This window comes from Petaurus breviceps, unplaced genomic scaffold, assembly GCF_028583685.1.
Source record: "Petaurus breviceps papuanus isolate PSGF00001 unplaced genomic scaffold, PetGlider_PUasm1.0 173, whole genome shotgun sequence".
Taxonomy (NCBI): Eukaryota; Metazoa; Chordata; class Mammalia; order Diprotodontia; family Petauridae; genus Petaurus; species Petaurus breviceps.
Genome location: NW_027185759.1, coordinates 28,480,300 through 28,504,669, shown reverse-complemented (window position 1 = coordinate 28,504,669; position 24,370 = coordinate 28,480,300). Strand labels below are relative to the sequence as shown.

Sequence of the window (24,370 nt, the reverse complement as noted above, 5' to 3'; positions counted from 1 at the left end):
GACTCATGATGAAAAATGCCATCCACGTCCAGAGAGAGAACCGGTAGAGTCCGGATGGAGATTGAAGGATGTAATTTTTTCACTTCCTTTATTTTCTTTATGGGGTTTGGGAATTTTTTGTCTGTTTTCTTTCCCTACATGACAAATAGGGAAATGTTTTTGCATGATTGCTCATGTATAGGATGTATCTAATCGTTTGTCATCTCAGGGAGGGGAGAGAGAGAATTTGGAACTCAAAATTAAAAAAAAAAAGTTAAAATTGTTTTTATGTGTAATTGAGAAAAATAAAATATTATTAAAAAAAAAAAAGAATCTTGTGTAGCCCAGAGCCTGAGTCTTGCTGCTTTGGGCAGATGTGAACAGTGGATTGATTTTTCATGATTTTTGCAGCAAGTGATCGCTGTTCTTTGTTGCTCAAACTGTGGGTAAAGTCAGTTCCTTTCCGTCCTCTCGGAGGAAGCAGCTTTGTTAGCCATCCCTGCTGCCCACAGATGAATGAGGCTTCTTTAAGAGCTGGCACTTAGTTCAAAAGGCCATTTTGAGAGTGACAGGCTCTCTCACTCTACCAACTCATTCTTGGAGGAGTCAGGACTTCCAGAGTCCCAGTACCAAGGCTGCCCTCTGGGCTGATCTCTCGTCCATTGACCTTGTGCTGAGGATGAGGTCTCAGAGCTGGTTTTGAGCAGTAGCCTCAGTTTCTCAAAGTGAGGGTGGGATGGGCACAGTAGACCCCCAAAGTGGTCAATACTGTTCCTCCCTCCTGCTCCCTTCCCTATCTTTCTTTTACATTCTTCCCCCTTCTCTCTCTCTCTCTCTCTCTCTCTCTCTCTTTCTCTCTCTTCCCCCCTTCCCTCCATCCCTCTCCGTCTCTCTCTATTCTCTCCTCTCTATCTCTCTTTCATTTTCTCTTTCTTTCTCTCATTTTCTCTTTCTTTCCCTGTTATGTTACACGCAAAAACAAAGGAAAGTTGCCCAAACGTTTTCCAAAATGAAATAAATACTTGAAGGGAAAAAACATTTCTCAAGCATTTGCATTTATCCCTTACAGTTCAGTGTTAGCCCTCCTCAGGACCTTACTATGTGCCAAGCAGGGTTGATACAAATATTTCGAAGATCTAGTCAGATTGTAAAGCTTGACGTTTGTATCATTTACAAGCTAGTTGCTATAGAGTATCTGTTGGGTTTCACTGGCACCCTGATTGGAACTTTGAGGCCCTACCTTAGTCTAATGACTAAATTCTTCAGAGTTGGCTTCCCCGTCCTTGATAGCTGAAGGTGCCCTTGGAGCCTCCTGGGTGCACGCCTGCTGCTTTAACCCCTGGTGTCCATGTGGTCAAAAAATGAGTGTCTCATAATAGCTATGGTGTCAGTGCCCCAGGCCTATTAAGGAAAAGGCAGCTTACCTGCACTTTGTTCCCTGTTCTTCTGAAGGCTGCAGGCAGTTGTTGACAATAACATCCTTAGAGTTGGGTGCAAGCATTTTTCTGAAGAGTGACATCTGAGTGGAGAATCCGTGGACTACTGGAAGTCCTGTGTGCTGTATGGTGTGCTAGGCAGGCCTTAATTATGGGGCAATTTGGAGCCTTTTTTTACATAGATGCTTACCTGGGCTAATTATTTGGCAATAGAGTCAAGCAGAAAAAACCCACCGTGTTCTAAATTAGGAGCCCTAATGAATAGTATATTGTCTCCCTTCCCCAACCCAACTGCCCCACCAATGCTGGTTTATGGCATTGAGGAATTTAAGAGTTTAAGTCTTAAAATGTTGTTGAAACATTTTCTTGTGAAGGACAGGTTGTGTGGGATAGTAGAGAAGGAGCCCTGGAATTGGAGTCAGAAGAGAGTGCTCCCTTGGTGTGCTTTCTGTCACTTACTTGCTATAAAACCCCCGGCGTAAACTTTCTGAGCCTCTATTTTTTTTTCTTGTTGGTAAAATGTGTGTCCTAATAGTCTTACAAATATCAGGGTTAACATGAAGTCTGGAATCAAGAGGACATAGGTTCAGATGGGGGCTTTGCTACTTGTTGGGGGTCCTTGGGCATGTTACCTCTCTTCCAGGCTTGATTTCCTCATCTGTAACATGGGAGTATCATCGATTAAGAATGAAAAGGGACCTTGGAGATCACTTCATCCAGGAGTCCTTCAGCTTGACATTAAGTCAGGGACCCATTGGGCAGTGTGGGGAAACCTTTGTTTTTAAATGTACAAAAGAAAACACAGGTTTACAAAGGAAACCAATTACATTGGAATATGGTAATTACCATATTTTGTTTTAAAAAAAAAATGTTCCCAGTCTAGAGGTTGAGAACTCCTAATTGAATCCAGTGCCTTGTTTACTAGTCAAGGAAGCCAAGGGGCAGGAAACTGTAATAACAGACCTCGGATTTGAAGGCAGGTCACTGCCTCTAAGTCTCAGTACCTGAGATACAAAAACACCTAAATAAACAAAAATGAAAAGGCCTGTCCTCAAGGAGCTTACCTTCTTTTGGAGGCTATAACATGGATGCCACTGAGTCAGCAGGTGGAGATGAAGGACTTGCCATAGATAACTAGATACTTGAAAAGAGGGGGTGAAACTAAGAGGGGAGGGAGGTAGCACCTGGACAGAACTCTGAGGTGTCAGGTGAAGTGAGGTGAGCCTCCCAACCTTAAGGGATAGACAAAGATTTTCGTTGTTGCTGATTTGTTTTTCAGTCATGTTTAATGCTTTGTTATCCCTTTGGGGGTTTTCCTGGCAGAGATACTGGAGCAGTTTGCCTTTTACATCTTCATTTCATTTTACAGATGAGGAAACTTAGGCAAACAGGGTGAAGTGACTTGTCCAGGGTCACCCAGCTCGTAAGTGTCACAATCAGATTTGAATTCAGGAAGAGGGGTCTTCCTGATGCTCTATCCTTTACTCCACCTAGCTGCCCTAGATTCAGAGATGGGAGACTGGAAATTTTTGATTACATACCGTGTTTCCCCGATAATAAGACCTGTCCCGAAAGTAAGCCCTCCCCTTACTGTGTAAGATTCCTCTAAAATAAGCCCTCCCCTGAAAATAAGCCCTATTGAGATTGCTACTGTAGTGAAGGTGATCCCCTGCGCTACACACTACATTACGGTACCCTCTGTATGCACCGTCCCCCCCCCCCCCAGTGAAACGCACGCCCCGCTCCGAGCTGCATCCAATCAGAGCTGCAGCAGTGAGCGTGTCATCCTGTTCTTCCCCAGTGATTTGCTTATTGAATAAAGGTACATTTTTTTGTTCACATTTACCTGTTTATTAAAATTGCTGTCAATGTTCATTAAAATAAGCACTCCCCTGAAAATAAGCCCTCTGGTGTTTTTCTGTCCAAAAAAATTAATAAGACAGTGTCTTATTATCGGGGAAACACGGTAGAACACATTATCACTTCAGTGTTTCACTCTTACCTCAAACTCAATCTAGGGCAAAGTAAGCTTGCCCCCTCCGCTTGCTAACGGTGTCATTTCTCCCTCCCCTTCTTTCAGACTGGGAACGTCGAAATCATCTTCATCCCCTACATTTCATCTGCCACCAATTTCTATCATTTTTTTTTTCCTTTAAAACATCTCCATTTCCTTTTTCACAGTCAGTGGTCCTCATCATTCATTCCTAAATAGATGGTGGCAGTGACCCTGCCTCTTGGATCTTTCTACTCTAGTACATTCTATACACATCCTCCAAATTAACCTGCTTAAAACTCTGCTTTTATCGTGTCTTCATGGTTTCATATTTCAGGGATTCAAGTTCAGAGGCCTCTATGTTGCTTTCAAGATTTCAGTTTGGACCCCTCCTCCCTGCCCGTCTTTGTTCGTCCTTCTTACTTCCCAGCCCAGACTCTTCCAGATTGGTCAGTTTCCTCGATACACTAATACTCACTGTTCTTCCTGCCTTCTGGTCTCCCTTTGCTTTCGTCACTTCATCCAGCCCTAGGAAGGTCTTATACCCTGAACCCTTCATAACCTGAGAATTTTGGACCAGAAGTGATTCTTCTGTGCTGCAGACCTGATTGTGGAATTCTATCAGCACCCAGAGTTTAAGGACTGGTTGGTCCCACTTTCTTACAATGGCAAGGAACAAGTGGGGAGAGGATGCCCAGTGGGTTTCTGGCCCCTGGCAGTTTCTTTACACTGTGAGCCCAGAAGAATAAACAGACCACCCTCTGCTCACAGCCAGCACAATATAAGCATTGGAAATAACAAGCAATCACGTGGTACACCTGGAGGAGACAGATTTTAAAATAAAGACCTGTTTGCATAAATGAAAAAAAAATAAGGCCTGGGTAGGTTCTCTGTTCACTCTTTGACCTAGCAAAGGGTAAACATTTACTTGGATCTACCCTTTGTAAATTCAGGTGAAAAGGGTTGGGTTTTTTGGGTTTGTTTTCTGCTTTGTTTTTCGATTTTAAATCGAATTCAAGTTTTAAAATATAAGCAGTAGTTCATTTGAAGATATGCCAAAAAAGAAAACTCTCATTCTAAGGAATGAATGTCGTAGGCTAGCCAGTATTAAAAAATATTGCCAAGTCTCAGTCCGTGTCATGAGGAAAAGACTGGGTGTGTTATTCTCAGAATCAAAGCTAGAAAAGACTGCCAGCCCCAATTCAGAGCTCCATGAAAATTTCTGTTTAATCTTCTGAGGAAGCTGGATGCATCTGTAGATGCATAAATAGACACCGGTGTAAACAAAGAGAGAAAATGCTGTTGTGCTTCTGAGAAACGCAGGATAACTGCAACAGGAGAAACAGCCCATAGAATATTGTCGCCTTTTTCAGTGAGTCCTCTAAAAGTGTTCAGACTGGGTAGTGCCTAGGTGGGGGTGTTTGTGTGATTAACACTGGTCCCCATCAAAATAAAGGTAACCTCCATCTTGTAACTGGGCCCACATCCTCTCTGGGGGGCTATACCACTGGGTGAACAGGTGGACAAAGAGTGGGCAGGTATGTGGGAAAAATGGTGGAAGCATCACTTCATACCTTTAGGAATTTAATAGGCATGGGAAATAAAAGAGTCTAGGATTGAGGGGCTGCCTCATGAAGCTTATAGTCTGATTAGGCAAGAAAGTTCCTGCTTCCTCCTCACACACACCTTCCCACACATGAAACATTGACCTAAAAAGAAGAAGGAAGTCTATAGTGGGATACATTGGGAAGAGCATGACTTGGAGATTTGGGTTCAGATCTTGTTTCTGTCACTACCTAGTGACCTTGGGCAAATGATTTCAGTTCTCTGGTCCTCTTTGCTTCCAATATAAAAATGAGGGCTTTGGACTTGATGGCTTTTGAAATGTTGGTCAGCTCTAAATACATGATCCCTAAAAGGCATACACAATCAACTTTGTAAGAGTTTAGAGGGAGGAAGAGATCACTGCAGATTCAGAAAGCTTCACAGAGGAGATAGCACAGCTAGGGTTTACATAGACTATCAACAAGGATTTATTTAAGCACCTACTAAGGGTCTAGCACCATGCCAAATACTGCGAATAAAAGGGATATACATATATATATATATACATATATATTATATATAGGCTCTGTCCACAGGGAGTTTGCATTTTGTGGGGGAGGGAGGGAATAATTCATTAATGAAAATTTTTTTAGGTTTGCAAAACATTTTACATATGGCATGTCAGGTACGCAGAAACCACTGAGGCATTATTCCAACCCCCTCTTTTTTCCCAAATGAGGAAAACAGGGTGAAAGAAATTATCACTTGCTTAGAGACAGACAGCAATAGTACGGATGTGCGTCTGGAAGTTAATGCACCCACTGTACCATGTCACAGAGGAAGGTGGGCTGGGAAGAACATTCCAAATGAGTGTAAAGTGGACGTAAAGGCTCATTTAGACCAGTCTGGTGTAGAACAGCAGCTTTTTGTGGTTCAGCCCTGAAGAACAAGTTAGAAAGCAGCAGAACCCTAAGTCCAGCTGTGTTTGGCCTTTTCCCCCGGCAATAGAGAGCTAGTGAACATTTTTGTATGATGAGGGAGCTGATGGCATCAATATTTCAGGAAGAATAATTTGGTAGTGGCTTGTCATGTACAAGATGGATTTCAGCAGCCGAGACCAATTAGGAGAGTGACAACAATGGGAACGGAAAGCAAGGGGGAGGTGGGAATGGCTACAAAAGCCTTTCTGAGGTAGGAACAGCTGCTCTTGGTTGTGATGGGGTGGGAAATACACCCAGTGAGAAAGAGAGGGAGAGAGGTCTTTACTGACAAATATTTGTTGAGTACCTACCCCAAGTTATGCAGAAGAACCAGAAATCAAAGGTGGCATTGAGAGTTAAGGTTGGAAAGGATGCTGGCTCCATCAATAGAAACGAGGAAGTCAGGACAGTGAACCCGTTGGTGGTAAGATGTTGTACTTGAGTGTGAGTAGGAATTTCTGAATCATCATTTGGATAGAGGACCCTCTTGGGCAGGAGCTCGGGGTGTCAACTTAGAGTGACATTCGTGTAGAAGTACTATTGAATATTGATCCATAGCATTTAGCAATGTGCATTTTGTGCCCAGTGCTAGGGATAGAGATACAAAGAGGAAAACAATGGCGACCCAAATGGAGCCTGCATCCTGACAAAGGAGACGATTAGCATGTGTAAATAATCTACAGCAGAACTTTCAATTGAGTAAATAGCAATATATGCAATAATAATTGTTACTGAACAACATGTCCAACACTTCATGATCCCATTTAGAGTTTTCTTGGCAAAGATGCTGGAGTAGTTGGCCATTTCTGCCTCCAGCTCATTTGGCAGATAAGGGAACTGAGGCAAACAGAGTAAAGTGACTTGCCCAAGGTCACAGAGGTAGCAGATATCTGAGGCCAGATTTGAACTTAAGAAAAATCTTCCTGACTACAGGCCCAGTACTCTAACCGCTGCACATTTATATAACTTGCTAAGATTTTTGCCAAGCTCTTTATATATGTTATACAAAGTTGTTTGAAGGAGTGAGGGAGGGTGCTAACAGTTGGAGAAACCAGGAAAGGCTTCATGTGGAAGATCATGCCTGAACTGCACCCTAAAGGAAAGGAGGGATTCCTCTATTATTAGCTAAGGGTGGGGAGGGGAGTGCATTTCAGATCCATGGAATAGCTGGGTGCCCAGGCATAGATTTGGGAGACAGAGAGTGCTGTGAGGGAGGAACACACAGGGAAAGCCAGTTTGGCTGGAATCAAAGTGGGGTTAAGAAGAAGCCATAATGAATGAGGCTGCAAAGACAGGTTGGGACCAGGTTGTAGATAGCTTTTAAAACTAAGAAATGGTGTTTATATTAGGTGTCCCCAAAATCTTAGAGCAGTGTTCAACTAGCTTTAAGCTTCACTAAGACTTTGGGGACACCTTACATTTTTTCCTAGAAGTCATAGGGAGCCAACAGAGTTGGTTGAATAGGGGAGTCGCCTGGTCATATCTGCACTTAAGAACAATCCCTTTGGCAGCTGTGGGTGGGATGGACCAGAGTGGGGAAAGGCGTGAGGGGAGACCATTTAGGAGACAGCAATCTAGACAGGAGGTGATGAGGGCCTGAATCAAAGTGTTAGCTGTGTGCTTGGAATCAAGGGGCGAGAGGGCGAGATGCTTTGAATCCTGGGAAGGGGTGAACTCATCAGGAGGAGAGTAAAGAGAGGAAATATGCTTGGGAAGGAGTCTGGAACAACACCCTCTTCATAGGGGCGGGAAAAAATAGAGCCAGCGGCGCTGATCCATCCATGAAGCACTGAAAGTTGGCCAGACCCAATTCTCCACGCGTGTTTGGTTTGTATGGTTTTGTATCTGGGGAGGTCTCTTGCCATCTAGAATACTGGAGTACTGTCCTCCAATGTGCCTTTGAGGTAGAAACATAGAAGAGGGAAGGAAAAGTAATTGCAAAAACCCATCTGTGGTTTCTTCATTTATGATGCCAGCAGTCGAGTCTTTAGTAAGAGGATGCCTGTCTCCATTCCTTTTTCTACGTTTTTCAAAACAAGACAACAAAAACAGCACGTGCTTTAGCAACATGATAAACACACACACACACACACACACACACACACACAGTGATGGTTACTAGGCCCTAAAAAAAAAGGCAGATAAGAAAAATAAATGAATAAATCTCTTCTTTTCTGACTTGCTTTGGTATTTTTCGCAAGTTTCTCCTCTGAATATCGTCTTACCACAGTATGAAAACTATAAGAAATGTACTAGTTTAAATAAATCCTGTGTTTAATAATACTTAGCAATATTAGCAATGAACAAATATTACTATGCAAGACATCCCTACCACAGTGGTGTAAAGCCTTTGGCAGCCACCTTCCTTCCTACTGTAGCAATCAGAGTTATCTCTGTGGTTTCATTTGTCAAGTATTCTTATCTGATCTTACCATATGTGAGAGTCTGAGTGTTGGAGAGCCTGAGAGTTGGAAGTCCCCAGGAAGTCAAAGTTGGAGTTAACTAAGAGAGTGATGAATTGATTCCATGGTGGGCACAAGTGGTTGGCATCATTTTTCCCATTATAACCTATGCTCAAGAAGTGGGATATATGATACCAAGGAAATCCACGATCAGAAAGGGTATTTGGACATGTTGTAACACCCAACCAGTACTGGGTGAACAGACACAGCAATCCTTTGGTGTCTGCAAAAGGTAACAAGTCCTAAAGCAGGGGTGGGGAACTGTGGCCCTAAGGTCACCTGTGACCCTGTAAGCCCTCAAGTATGGCCCTTTGACTGAATACAAACTTCACAGAACAAATCCCCTTAACAAAGGATTTGTTCTGTAAAATTTGGACTCAGTCAAAAGGCCGCACCCAAGGACCTAGGAGGCCACATGTGGCCTCAAGGCTGCAGATTCCTCACCTCTGTCCTAAAAAAAGGCCTCCAGAATGTTGGACAGTGCTTCTTTAGGAAGATTTATGGAAGAATATGGACATGGGCTGCAAAGGCATGGAGGGGCTGCTATCAGTACCAGTGGAGGGAATACTGAGATCTATGAGATCACAGATCCACTAAAGTATTACTGATAATAAATCTGATAAATATTTTTGACACATGCCAGAAAAATGCATGTATTTTCAGAGTTCTTTGTTTTTGCAAATAGCACTGAAGTTTGTTTCCTACAGAGTCCCAAATTCCACTGCAAATATTTTATTTAAATGGTCTTGTAGGCAAAATTATGCCAGCCAGAGGAAATAGAATCCCATGGGGAAATTGATCCTGGGCTATTGCTATAGATGAAAGAACCATTGCCCTCTTCTAACAATTTTTTAAAACCCTATAAGAAAACTGTGTATAATGTTTAGAGAGCTATAGACTAAATGCAGTCTTTGAACTCTTCCTCCCCGGGCAGAATTGATGGGCTGGGCTGCTTTTTGTTTTCAAAACTGATCTATGTTTTGCTGATTGAGTAAGTATAGTGCATTTAATTGATCTCTGGAGATTTTATGATGTGAGTCAAAGAGATAAAATAAAAAATATTGCTTTAAGAAGCTGTTACATTAAAAAAAAACCCAAGTACTTGGAAAAACAGAAGCCTTCACACTCTCCTGAATGCACGGAAAATATTCAGCTATGTTTCAGTAAGCAGGAGAGGAGATGAGCATCCATCCTGGCTTTTTATCTTTCTTTGCTCCTGATTTCCAAGGCTGTGAGCAGAGCATGCATTGGAGTGTGGTTCTTCGTTCCAAGCCTCAAGGACCCACCATCGAACCCTTATCACTACTGCCCTCATTTCCTGGGAAGCTTTTTTGATGATTGGAGAATAGTCATTAGGGGCTGCTTTGGGGCACAGGGCATCCTGTAGCATCACTTTATCCTGGTAGATGCCTTTGATTTTCAAATATAAATAGAGAAGTAGAGATATATGACAAGGGTTGACCATCCATCTTTCTTCTTCTCAGCAACACACTAAACCCTCTGGAGAAAAATCACTAGCTGAAAAGCCCCGTTCCGTTAGAATTAAGAATGATTTTTTTAAAATTTGTTTTTTACTTTTTTTTTTTTCTGGCCGGAGTTATTCTCTTGAACAGTAGATGGAAACATTGATGCAAAACGGCTGGATTTTTGATCTGTTGTGCTGCCCTCTTGCTTAAGTTTTATGAAAAAATAGCTTTATCATCTGTCTGGAGAAGGAGGACAATCATTTACTTTTGTGATTCTTTGAAACAGATTTCCATTTCGAAAGTTTTAAAAACCAGGAAAAAGAAAGCGTGACCTAGCCCAAAGTGGGCTGCTTAAGCTTTGCTCTTGGTACACTTAGCAAGGGCTCTGTTAATCTTAGTGGTTGCACTGTCATCATTGGATTTTGGAGAGATCAGGAGAGGTTGGTTGGATCATTGCCCTGGCATCAGGTGGGATTGCATTTAACCCAGTGCAGACAGATGAAAGACAATCTGTGGGGTTTTTCAAGGCTCCTGGAGAAAGAACTTCCAGAACCTCCCTGCTAGTACGAAAGTTTTCCTTTTATTTTCTTGGAGACCCTGAGACCCATCATACCTCAGCTCATGGGATACTTCCTTTCTACATTAGGCCTTCCTGGCTACCCCCAGATGCTGCTCTCAACCAGAAATCTCTCATTTTCTAGGGTAATAATATTATGGAGTGAAAGCTAGTAGGGGCCCTAGAGGCCAGCTAATTCAAATCCCCCATTTTATAGATAAGATCTGACTCAGGACGGTAAATGACCCCTTTCTGTATATATACAACTTATCTTTTGTAGTGTTGTCTTCTCCCCCACCCCCATGGAGTATAAACTCATTGAGAACAGCTGGCACATAGGGGCTTGGCAAATGCTTGTTGAATTGACAGTTTAAACCTGTTTTTGTTCTTCTGATTTCAGATGTAGAATGGCATATCACTACCCTCTGTGCAAGAGGCATCTTATACTGGGACAACTGGGTGGTACGGTCATTAATGCCTGGCCTGGAGCCAGGAAGACCCAAGTTCAAATCTGGCCTTAACCACTTTGTAGCTTTGTGACCTTGAGCGAGTCACGTAACCCTGTTTGCCTCAGTTTCCCCATCCATAAAATGTTGATAATAGTAGCACCTACCTCCCAGGTGCTGTTGTGAGGTTCAAATGAGATAAAAATGTTATTTGTTATTATCATTAAAGAGGAATTCATGCCCAGAGAGTTCCCCTCTGTTTTTGTATTCTTTCCTTTGACTGTTGATGTTCATGAGGTTTTGGCTTGGATGGTGCCTTCCACTTGGTAGGGCACTTTTGAATTTCGATGGTGTCTCACAAATGGCCTTTTCTCTGTAAGAGTCTGGAGAATTTCCTTACTTAGGTGATTTATGCAAACAGCCCAGCCCAGGTGTGGCTCTCGTGGTCTGACCCAGGGATGTGTGTGTGTGGCTGACTTGTGCCACCGCCTCATAGGTAACTCGTGCCAGCTGTCCACTGTGTAGAGTATGGGAAGGCCCTTGGCTGCTTCTAGCCTGGGAGGTCCTATATTAGACAGTATCCAGTAATGGAGAATGTATAGGACTGCAGTGCAGATTCTACCCCTGACACTTACTAACGTGTGACTGCAATTAGGTCGTTTCACTTCTCCAACCCTATTTTTTCGTCTGCAAAGTGGGTACAGTAATGCCTGTGTACCTGCCTCATATGGTTACCAAGTAAGACAGTGCGTTAGAGTTCTTTATATGTGCTGAAGACCATGTGGGTATCAGTTCCTGTCACTGTCTCAGTAAAGCACAGAAGTCACATGCTACAGAAGCCATTCCTGGACAGCATGGGCTGTTCGCACAAGTCACCTGAATGATGGGGTTCTCCTTTCGCAGTGAGGCAAATGCAGGATTCACAAAGGCATTGACAAATTGGAGAAACATCACAAAAAACCTTAGGGAATATCAAGAATAATATCAATAATATCAAGAAGCAATAAACAACAGAATAGAAGATAATATTCCTGTTTATTGTGTCCTTTCATCCCTTGCTTTACCTGCATCTGTCATCCTACCTAGGTGTCTGAAGACTGGAAAAGAATCCAATGTAGTCGGTAAATTTTGGGGTAGGCAGAAGGGGACTTAGGTTTAAGGGGAAGGGTAGAAGAAAAGGAATCAAACAAGCATTTAACAGCTGTGCCAGACAGTGTGCAAATATTATTAAATAGTATCAGCCCTGGGAGGTAAATGCTATTATTATCCCCAATTTACAGTTGAGGAAACTGAGGTAGACAGAGGCTAAGTGACTTGCCCAAGGTCATACAACCTCTACGTGGCTAAGGCCAGATTTGCTATAAGGTCTTCCTGACTCTGGGCCTAGCCCCTCTATCCGCTGTGCCACCTATCTGGGGTGGGAGTGGGGAAGGAAGGGGAGAGGAGAGGGATACTGACCCACTTGGGTAGAACATGTCTTTACATTTATTTAGTAGCTTTGAGTGTGCCCAATTGCAGTGAACCAAAAAGCCTTGATTAAGGTAGATTGCAGGTATTTCTTCCTCTCTATTGGCTTCCACTCTCCCAATGAAGATTACATTACTCTGATAGGATTTGTCTTTGCTGAAGCCTGGCCAACGTCTTGTTCTCCTCAGAGGGGGACGGGAAAGGAAAATGCATGTATTAATAAGCATCTGTGTGCTAAGTTCTTAACAAATGTAGTCTCATGTGCTCCTTAAAATAACCATGTGAGGTAGGTAATAATAATAGATGCTATTATTATTATCCCTACTTTACAGTTGAGGAAAGGTGAAGTGGCCTCCCCAAGGTCAAACAGCTAGTAAATGTCTGAGGTTAGATTTGAACTCAGGTCTTTCCCACTCCAGGGCCACTGCTCCATTTACCGCACCATCATCTAGCTGCTCAAGGTATTGACAGATTGACTGTGTGGTATTCTTTTACAGAATTTTACCCAGCACATTATAGGTCAGTAGTTTTTAGGATGAGTTAATCTTTATTCATTTCTTTGTCTTCATCCTCTCCTCCTCCTCCCTCCCCCTCTTCTCCTCTCCCTTTTCAGGCTTTTCTTTTCTTCAGGCATGGGTTTTCCTAACTGTTGTGCCAGCCAGACACCTTGACATGACTGCTACCAGAACATAGCTGCTTTCTCCCAGAAACTTTCAAGTTTTTTTTTCTTCCGTGTCTAGGCAAATCTATTCCTCTAGCAGGGATAGACTGTCTTTAAAAGACTGCTTCTGCACTTAATGCAGTCATCATCATGGAAAGCTCCCCCACTTCACCTATGTGCTTTACCTCTGATGGATCATTATAACAGGAAAATGAGGTATCTAGCATCAGGCCAGGGATAATGCCATTTGGTCCACATTTAGTCCCAGTGAATATGCATCTTTTCAAAGTGGGTGATGGTATTGTCATAGCATTATGACCTGAGTTGTATTTAACTATCTCAGGGTTTGGGGATCTGTGAACATAGTTTGAAGGATAAAACTCAAGTATATGTCTTATAAACCTATATGATATTAAGGTTGATGTGACTAAGAGTGACCATTTTTTTTTACTGGTTTTCCAGTGCCTAATTCTGACATCAAAATAATGGTTGGATTACCCATGATTATCATAGATTTCTTCTAGTCTCTTTACCATCTGCCTTTCCTCTAGTCAGTCCAGAATACCTTGGCAAACGTTGCCTTATTGAAACAATGACTGCTTGCTTGTTTTTTAAAACTTTTTAGTTTTTTGTGAAATTTAAATAAACAGAGGATTGAATCAGAAGCTAGACTTCTCTTATTTATCATTTGTTTTCAAGAAATATGTTATATTTGGGGCGGCTAGGTGGCTCAGTGAATAGAGCACTGACCCTGGAGTCAGGAGGACCTGGGTTCAGATCTGGCCTCAGACACTTAACACACACACACGCACAAATAGCAGTGTGACGTTGGGCAAGTCACAACCCCAATTGCCCTCCAAAAAGCAAATATATATATACATGTTATATTTAAAGGATAATGTATTAAACATTGGTTTATTTGTGCTTACTTTTATACTTTTGTGTTCTGTGCATTAAAAATGTCTTTGGATTGGGGGTGGCTAGGTGGCACAGTGAATAGAGCACCAGCCCTGGAGTCAGAAGGACCTGAGTTAAAATCTGGCCTCAGACACTTGACACACTTACTAACCGTGTGACTTTGGGCAAGTCACTTAACCCCAACTGCCCTCCAAAAAAAAAAAAAGCAAAATAAATGTCTTTGGAAACTTTTTTTTATGGCAAATATATTATCACTCACTAATCTATGTCCTAAAAACAACAACCAAAAACAAAAATAGAGTAACCACACAGTGGCCACATCTGAAGATACATATCTCATTCTGCATCGCTGGTCCTCCAAGATGTGGGAGCCATGCTTTGAAGCAGAGTTATTGCCGACTTGGCTCAGAATTCTGAGGTCTTTCAAAGTGGTTTTCCTTCATCATATCCTATCATTCACCTTGGAAATTTCTTTCCTGGGTCTTCTCATTCCGATTTACACCAGTTCATTTAAGTCTTTCCAGGCTTGAGGATTCATCATGATGATCATTTCTTACAGTATAACCATATCCCATCATATCTATCTAACAGTTTTTCAACTCGTCTCTACTTGATGGAGACCTATTTTGTTTATACATTTTATTATAAAGACTAACAACACTTTATGTGTTTTCATATATGTGTGTATACATATATACATACATGTATATATGTGTGTATACACATACATATACGTGCATATAGGTCCTTTCCTTCTGTTCTTGACCTCTTGGGGGATTATTGGCTACAAGTAGTTTTGCTGGATCAAAGGGTATAAACAGTCTAGTAACGAATAGCTTTGCAGTGGCTTGTTCATTGGGTTCCTACAGCTGTTGTTCTTTAAGTTCAGTGAAAATGTATTCAGCAAAGTAAATGGAGAATATACACTGTGCTTTTATGTACATTTATAGACTATCAGTCTGCCTTATTCTACCTTGTGAGCTGAAATGTTTTGGCTACTATTTTCCAATGTCTTAATTGTTCCTGTCTTGGAAGGGGATGGACCTAAGGGGGTGATCTAGTCCAGCCCTACAATTTTGCAGATGAGGAAATTGAGGCCCATTAACTTGGCCAAGGTCAAATGGGTAGGAAATAAAAGAACTCGAATTTGAACCAGGGCCTTCTGGCTCAAGATCGCCACAGAATGGCCATCAGTGTGTGGGAACACAGCAAGTAGAGAACTTAATGGGTAACGATACTTTACTCAGCTGAAGACTCATAGGTTGTCTACATAGAGTAGGAACATCTTTCATAGTATATGTAAGGTTCTGTTCCCTCTCCCAGGCCATCCCTGTTTTTGGAAATTGTACTAAATTTGTTTGAGAATGGACTTTTCTTATAGGAGTCACCTTTTTTCTTTCTTTGCAGTTGTATATGAACACAGATCAAGACTAGAAAAATCTTTACAGAAGGAAAGACTTGAACACAAGAAAGCAAAAGAAGGTAAAAATATTTTTCATTTGACTCTCATGTTTTATTGTTCAGTATTCTAATATCTGCTATATTGACTTTCCATTTTTTTGGAGTGATGTATCTGAAATTGACCCAAGGTCAGTGTCAGAAAGTGGACCTGCTATGTTCATTGTTACATCAAGAATTGAAGAAATTAGGATTAGAATATACAACCTATGAGGTTCCAGTCCAATACATAGTCCCTTCAGCTAGACTTATTGTCAGATAGGTTTTACTCTAGGGAGTGATGATGTTGCAGCCAGGGGCATTATTGGCTGGGTCCTTGGGTGATCTGGTCCATCACTAGTTGTGTGCCCAAACTCTTTCCACCTTGGTGGATCTGGCCATAATTTTACATGATCTCTATGAGTCATTGAACCTTTTCAGAAAGCACATTCCTTGGGGACTTTTGTCATTTCAGCCACCTTGCATTTCCCATTTTCTTAAGGTCATCCTAAAATTCAAGCCCACAAAAGTCCTTTCTGGCAGATGACAAATGTCATTAGTTGGAATATCTTATTAAAGCCTTGAGGGTGTCTTCTAAATAATGACCGTGACCCTTGTATAGAGCTTTAACGTTCTCACAGTGTTTAAAAAGTATCACTTTAGCCGCACAACAACCTTGGAGGGTAGGTATTGTTATTAACTTCACTTTAGTATTAAGATTAAAGTGTGTGGTAATGTTTTGAGGAGAAACAGTCTACTAGCTTTCCTGTTTGCAGATTCTGGATGATTTTATGGAGCCATCTAGTGGACAATAAAGTTTAAGAACCGTTAAGGACTGTTGGGATGGCATGGTTTGGGCTATTCTGGTCTTCCAATCTTGAATGATTTTATGGTGCCATCTAGTGGCTCGCAATAAATCATCCCTTGTTTCATTTTCTGTAATGTAATGAAAGCTAATCCATGAGACAATTCACTTTTTCTACTGTTGGAGTAGTTTGGGGGTTTTTTGTGGGGGGGGGGGTTCAGATTTTAAGGTCAATAGAAAAGAAAAAAAATAGGACCCTTCATTTTAGTAACAAAATTAGCTGGACAAAATTGCCATAAGAAAGTGATTTTTTTTTTTAATTTAGAACATTTTTCTAGGGCTTTATGAGATAAGCATTTTTTTCCACTTAGACTGGCATCGTAAAACATCCTAGAATTCACTACCTATCTATACATCTCTTTTCTTTTTATTTCCTAGATTTTCTGGTTTATAAATTAGAAGCACAAGAAACACTAAATAAAGGAAGGGTAAGTTTTTGAATGTGCATGTTTATATGTGGTTGATTAACAAGAATGTTTGCTACTAAGCCATTTATACAGGAAAAGCCAAAACCTTTATTTCAGTTCAATCACACATAGATTTATCCAGTGCCTACTGTTTTAAAGGCATCGGAAATTTTTTTTAATGAATAAATGACAGAATGAATGGTCTGTGCCCTCAAGAAGCTTTTCCTGGGGAAAAAAGAAGCTTGCTCTGAATCTAAGAAAATAAATTCAATAAATGAACACTAACAATAATAAAAACTTTATTTGCTACTTGAGTTGGAAGGTAAAGAGTAGTTAGTGGTTTGGGTGAATGATAGCTACAGTAAAATCACCTCCAAGACTACCAGGCTCTGTTGTTATTTACTGGCCAAATTCCAACATTCTAATGAGACAATATTTCCCTGACTGTGATTAAAAATGGGTAATTCTGTATAGGAAGAACCCATGTCTTTCCAGGGTGGAGGGACTTGTGGTATGGGACTCATAACTCTGGGTGGCTAAGAGACTTGTTCATGGTCACACAGATATTTAGAGGCAGATTTGGACTCAGGTCTTTTTGATGACCAAGTTTTACCTTCTATGCCCTATGCTACATTGGCGTATATGAAAAAAAAAAACAACTCAGGGCAATAATTATAAGAGGAAAATTAATGGGTAATATAATTGACTTATTTAGATATGAAAGGCTAGGCTGGAGTCAGCTAGTTTTAAAGAGAAAGGAAGAAAGTGGGATGAAAGGAATAAACTTTGCCTGTTAATGTGCTTTGGATGCTGTTTTTAGGCAGGTTAATCATGGATGCTGAGTCTTACACATGTGAGATCATTCTAGGGTGCATTTTTATCTCCCTGTGCTTTTTGCTTCCCTAGATTCCACAAAAATGTGGATTTTCTTGGACATTGTTAAAGATAGGCCAGCCTTAAAACATGTCAGGTTGTTTCCGTATACAAAAACCTCTGTGTATTAATTACAAAAGGGAAACTAAATGTGTGAATCATCTTAGTTATGTGGCTGTAAAATTTTTATCCTCAGACTTTGGGTATATGAATGTGAAAGCCAGATGTAAATTGGCTTGGTCACCTCTATCATGTGGAAGTCTTGGCAATTCCAAGAGTAAGTTAGCCTGAGCTCATGGGCAGTTCTCCCTTCCCTACCCCTGCTCTCATGGAATGGAATGATTTTGAGTATCACCACTCTCTTCTTACGTCTTGACCTGAGTTTTAAAAACAATTCCCACCATATGCTTTATCCATTTAACTTCAGGCAAGCCCGTTGTTATCTATTAAGTATGTTTCCAGCATATCCCAATGGAATGTCAGTTCTTTGGGGTAAGAATTTTTTGTTTCCTTGTTTATTGTTTTTGTATTTCCTCTATGCCCAGCACAATGCCGAGCACACAGCAGGTACTTAATAATTGCTTGTTGGATCAGCTTGTTGCTGAACTGAGTTGGAATCCTTGCTCTGTTCCTTACCACCTGTGTTTCCTTGGGAAGGGCTTTTCACTTCTGGACTTCACTTTGCTACTCTGTGAAATGAAGTGGTGAATTTTGAAGGGTCTGTTAAATATATCAAAGAGGTTCATGGATTTAGAACTCAGAAGGACCTCAGCAATCCACTCTTCCAACCCCCTTGTTTTACAAATGAGGCTCAGAAAGGTGAAAACGCCTGCCAAGGTCACTCGCTCAGGTAGCAAGCAGTGGTGGCTATATTTGAAGCCACATATTCTGAGGACTTCCAATCCAATACTGACTTTGACTCCAGCTCCACTTTTTTCATTACTTAAAATTTGACAGCCATACCTGACCCTTTCAGCCTTCCTGCTAGCATGAAATAAAGAGATGTTCTGTTCTAGTCCTGAATTCAATTTAGAAGCAAAATCATTCTCTTAACAGCTCGAGGCTGAGTTTCACATGAGGCAGATCTGGTGTCTTTGTGTTGACTTTTTTCTTCTTCACTTTTACAGCAAGATTCCAACAGCAGATACAGTGCATTGAATGTACAACATCAGATGTTGAAAGTGAGTATTAGATAAAATATGGCCCTTAAAAAATGGCCCCTTTTGGTGAGTAAAGGAATGAATTAATTGCTGCTTAAGATGATTAGTGATGCTTGTCCATGGAGTGATTAAGGGAAGGTTGGAGAAGATCAGTGGGTATGAATCTATGGTAGATAGACTAGGGATGTAGTTGGAAATGATGCACAGTCACGAGGCCCCTCTCTGTCATTGCTTAGCTAAACTCTGCATGTTTGGCTTATTTTCTCTTTCCCCATAATTCAGGCATCAAGTTCCCTCAACCATCTTATTGCAGTCCTTGGCATCATTTCAGTTTTTTTATTTTGTTTTTACTCCATTTCTCCCCATACTAGGCTTTCAGTGTGCTTTTTCTGTACAAAGGTACCATCAGTTTAGCAAAGAGTGCATAGGTCTGCGAAAATGAACTTCACTGTGCACAGACATTTAATATGCTACCAGAGGCATACAATTTGTTCTCAGAGATTCTCTTTCTTTAGTCCTTTAGCAAAATTCATTCATTTACGTCAGAAGAGAAAATTGTTTGTATCCAACCAGTAGAAGTGACCTTTTTTCCCACCAAAAGGTCTTCTTGGTGACCCATAAACCACGAATTGCAGCTATTAGGTTTGTCTCTCCTTTTCACCTGAATGATGAGGGTTAGAGCAGCAGAGGAGAAGTACAAAAACTCTTTACTGAAACTGAAACCTTGTCTGCTTCCTAAGGGTATATCAGGTGGATTAAGTCACAGCATTCTTTCATGGAGGACTGCTGAGTGTAATGGGATTAATATTGACTGAGAGCACGGGACAGTAAATAACAGAAGTGGGACCAGAGGCTCTCACAGACACGTGGGACATATCAGTGTTGCCAGTGAAAGTGAGGTCAAGGGAAGCATCCTTGACATTTATGATTTGGGGTGCGAGGAAAGCAGAAGACTAATGGGGTTCTAAAGGCAGTGGAGGTGGTATAGGACATGAAGGAAGCCTGAGGGCACAGAGACTTCATTAAATATTATTGACAGTTACCTGGAACCCCATGCGTCTCTGTGATTTTTTCCTTTTTCCAATTACCCCCTTCGAACTTCAAAGATTTAGCAAAAATTATGTCAGTCATACCTTGGTCTTAATTCCAACCCATTTGTCTGGTTCAGAGATATGCAGGGGAAAGGATGGGCAGAGAGAGAGAATGTGGCTCATGACTGCTCCCAAGGGCTGGATTCGGGGAGGTGTTTTTGTCCCTCTTGCTGTGAGCTGGAACCAGAGGAGAGGGCACGTCCTCAGTGTCCGGCACCCCATGTTTAATGGTTCCATTTGGGTCTTGGCAGAGTCAGCATGAGGAGCTGAAAAAGCAGCACAGTGACCTAGAGGAGGAACATCGGAAGCAAGGCGATGACTTCAGTCGCACCTTCAGTGACCACAAGCAAAGATACCTCCAGCTTCAGCAGGAGAAAGAGCAGGAGCTGTCCAAGCTGAAGGGTATTGGGAAGTGGAGGAAGGAAAAAGCTTCACTCTTGGTTCTTTCCTGGCAGTAATCAGAATCATTACTAGCATTTGTGTAATGCTGTCCTTGTTTATGTCCTGTGGGCTTCACAGTGACCCTGTGAAGTGGCTGTTGTTACTTTCATGCCCATTTATAGCAGAGTGTTTTGCCGAGGGTCACAGGGCTAGTATCAGAAACAGGATCAGAACTGGGGTCCTACTGACTCCAGGCCTCGCCACCTCACCACCTAGCTGCCCTGACTCCACAGGACTCCATCCTGCCTGTGCTGCTCACTCCCTGCCTGAAAGACCTCAAGCAAACCAGCTGACCATGTGGTCTCAGTTCCCTCATCTATAAAGTAAGGCGGCTACACTTGATGACTTTTGGGGTCTCTTCAGACTCCATATCTGTGAACTTTAGGGCACCGAGAGGTAAGGGACTTGCTCATGGTCCCACAGCTAGTGTCCTGTATAAGAGATGGGGGTTTAGCCTTGATTGTCCCCACCACAAGGCCATCTCTGTCTAGTCCAACATGCTTCTCCCTTGTTTACACTTCTCTACATATGACCTCCCTCTCCTGCTTTTCTTGAGGGCACCAACTCTACCTTTTCATTTTTTTTGTATTGTCTCTGCCATCCAGTATAGGGCATATAGCACAGTGTGTGTGTGCACATGCATACACACATGTGTGTACATAGATGCATACATGCACACATACACACAAATGTTGCATTGAATCAAGGGACCTTTTAGTTTATGGGAGGCAACAATCAGGGTGTTTCCTGTGAATCAGCTTCTGGACCTGTCTGTTATTATATTAGATTGTTGGTGGCCAAGTTCATAATCCTCCTCGCTTCTTGGCTTGGTCTTGATTTATTTCTAAATTTCATCCTGCTCAAATTTATGTTTCACTTTATTTTTTTTATTTTTTGGAGGGGGCAGTCAGGGCAATTGGGTTAGCTCACACTGCTAGTACGTGTTAAGTGTCTGAGGTCTGATTTGAACTTGGATCCTCCTGACTCCAGGGCTGATCCTCTATTCACTGCCCCACCTAGCTGCCCCAAAAAGATATTTTTACATCAGAAGGGGATATATAGGTTGGTGAGGAGAGTTCCCTGGAAATCAATAAGGGGCAAAAACTTGAAATTGACTGCCCTAATAACAACCGAAAAGACTTTCCTCTAGCTGTAAAGGTGGAGATGCAGAATTTGATTTAAAGAAGGGCAAAAGCAGCAGGCAGGAGTGTAGGAGATAAAAGAGTTGACCTCTGTTCAGGTCCTGCCTCTGACACATCCCTGGCCAAAGCACTTCACTCATCAGTTTCCCAGGTAATTCTCTCCCAGTGTAAGTTGAGGGGCAAGTTCCCATCGGCATGGATAGACAGAATTTCTTCATTGGCTGTCCCCTGTAGCTCTGAAATTGCAGGTTGGGTTTTTTAAAAAATAAGTCGGAATTTGAATAGATTGATATGTTTTGAATTACATTATTTTCCAAATAAAATGAAAAAGGAAGAAATTATGAGAATTACTTAAAGAATCTATGTGGAATGATCAGAATATCTCAGATTCCAGAGGGATCTGGAGAGCCATCTAAGCAGCCCAGATGTGAACAAGAATCTCTTAGCATGACCTTTATTTTGCTTTCTCTTGAACATTTCTTAGCTAACCCTCATATGGAACTTTCTTTCAAGGCCAATGAGGATATACATAGATAACAATGAGAGATGGTGGCACTGTCCCTGAAAAAAATGACTGTCTACTTCCTTCAGTCTAGAGATCCCTATTTAAAGACCTCCAGGCACTGCTCCAGATAGGTGTACCTGTTAACGAAAATGCATCTCCTTAAGCTTGTCTGTCAGGATCTCATTTGTAAGGATGTGTTCCATAAAACCAAATTGGTTTGGGTGACCAGGTGAATCAATGCCAGTGTTGTCTATGTGGAGAGCAGCGCTTCATGTCCCTGTGGATGAATTGGGGTGTGAGATTTCTGTAGGGAAATCAAATCTTAAAACCAGTTGTCAGGATTTTGTGTCTTGTGAGGATGTTAGAATAATTTCATGATGTTATTCACTGTGTTTTGTTTTGTTTTTCTAAAATAGAAACGGTTTACAATTTGCGAGAAGAGAATAGACAGCTAAGAAAGGCCCACCAAGACATGCATACGCAGCTTCAAGATGTAAAGGTAAGTTTAGCCGAACCTTGGGTAATTCTTGGCTGTTTTTGTGCCTGGCATTACCAACCACACCCCCCTGGAAGCACCTGGTCCCTCCCCGGCCTTTGTTTAGTAACCCCAGGATCTTCCAGAAGAAGGAGGCCCATGAGGTCATGACACATGATGATGGGCTGAAGGAACCGACGATGCCTCGCCTTCCTGGGAGGATGTGACAGCGTGAAGGACCGCCGTGGGAAAGAAGGATCACAGCATCCTAGGGCTGGAGGGACGTCAGAGGCAGCCCCTCAGATGAGGATGAGGATAAGCATGGTCCTGGGAGGCAGAAGCAGGATTTAGTCCCTGGTCCTTGGACCCGGGACCAGAGCTTTTGTCCACTGTGTTACTTGTTCCACATGATCCCCAGAGGCCAAAATTAGGCACAGCGGTAGAAGTGGCAAAGAAGCAAACTTAAGTTTGAAAGTTTCAAGGCAAAACTCTTTCTACCAATTAGTGTCCTCATAGATTTAGAATTGAATGGGACCTTAGTTACCATCAGGGCTGGGCCTTTCATTTTCCAGATGCAGATACTAGGTTCCAAGGGGCTAAAGGGTTTACCCGGGATCACAAGCTGTACATTGTCCAGGGTGAGAATGGCCTGGTCCTTCTGACTACACTGTCCTACTATGAGAATGGCCTGGTCCTGTCCCCTACACTGTGGAGTATTCAAGTAGAATGAGCTGACTTGGAAAGTCATGTGCTGCCCCTTCCTGAAAGTCTTTGAGCAAAGGCTGAAGGATCACTTGCCCAGGATGTTGTAATGGGACCTCCTTTACAACTGTGGCTTTTTGGTAATGGACGCTAAGGCCCTTTCAGCTCTGAGAACTGGGATATAACAAGGCTCAGGGGCTAACTTTGCAGTTGGGTCAGGTCAATGTAACCAAGGCCCAGTTGGTTCTTTGGCCTCTTTGGTAGGGCTTTGCCATTGTTTCCTTATTGCTGGAGAGCCCTGGGGAGATTCTCACGCTAAATGACCACTTCTGGACATACAGCAGAGGGAGGTGATAAGAAGAAAATTCAGCATCAGGATCTGTGTGAACATTCTTGAAATGACATGGTGACACCGTTGGATTCAGATCAGTCCTTCTTGTGGGAGAAAGGAAGAATAGAATTGTTCAAGCTTCATGCCCAAGCATTGTTCATAGATTGATACTAGTTGGATTTCTTTGAAGGGGATTTAACACTATTTTGCACAGTACTCTTTTCCTAAAAATTATCGAGAACTCTACTGAGCACTACACAAGTTAAGTTCAGTCAAGGCAGTAATCATTGATTAAACACCTACTGTGTGCCAGGGACATACTGCTGGGGGTACAAAGGTGAGCTCAGTCTAATGGAGTAGACAGCACACAAACAACTATATACAAACGAGCTGTATACACAATAAGCTGGTGATTACCAACAGAGAGAAGGTCTAGGCATAAAGGGGGCCTGCCAGTGGTTTCTTATAGAAGGTGGGAAAGACTAGCTTATACTTAACTCCTGAGGACTGGGCAATGCTTGTTCTGGGTGCATGTCCATTTAAGAGAAAAAAAAGGTTCTATTTTGTGCAAGCTTGCCTTGCTTTATATATTTTTTTTAAATGAGTTTCTGGAAAATTCAGTGTCAGCAACATTTATCAGAATTGAATCCTAGTGCATATGGGTTAGGGAAGTATATCACTGGTCAGTGTTGAAAGAAATATAGGCTATGTTACTCTTCTTTCAAATAGATTCTTTGAAACTTCACCTCAAAAATGTCCACGTACGCTTGGACATGTCTCTAAGGATTGCTCTTGGTCCTGACGTGGTCCTTTGTTTTTAAGAATGCATTGTTCTAGCAACCCAGGCACAAGCCAGATTTCATGAAAGACCACGAGATCCTCAGTTCAGTATGGGAAAGAACCTTAGAGACCATCTAGTCCAAGGGTCTTGGGCTTTGAGGGCCCATGGAGCCTGTCTGGTGAAGTCTATGGACCTCTTCTCAGACTCAGTCTTTTTAAAAAATTATTATTCATCATTGAAGGAAATGCTAA

The 24,370-nt window shown here is 41.9% G+C and overlaps 1 protein-coding gene across 2 annotated transcripts in view; it reads left to right on the top strand.

Moving 5' to 3' along the window:
- The window catches only part of GOLIM4 (golgi integral membrane protein 4), a 98,207-nt gene that overhangs the window by 48,268 nt on the left and 25,569 nt on the right, over positions 1–24,370 (top strand). For both annotated transcript variants that reach the window (XM_069083539.1, XM_069083538.1), the window contains exons 2-6: positions 15,317–15,391; positions 16,590–16,639; positions 18,619–18,672; positions 19,994–20,144; positions 22,247–22,329. In XM_069083539.1, coding sequence (XP_068939640.1) covers positions 15,317–15,391; positions 16,590–16,639; positions 18,619–18,672; positions 19,994–20,144; positions 22,247–22,329 — 413 coding nt within the window. The remainder of the gene's footprint in view (positions 1–15,316; positions 15,392–16,589; positions 16,640–18,618; positions 18,673–19,993; positions 20,145–22,246; positions 22,330–24,370) is intronic.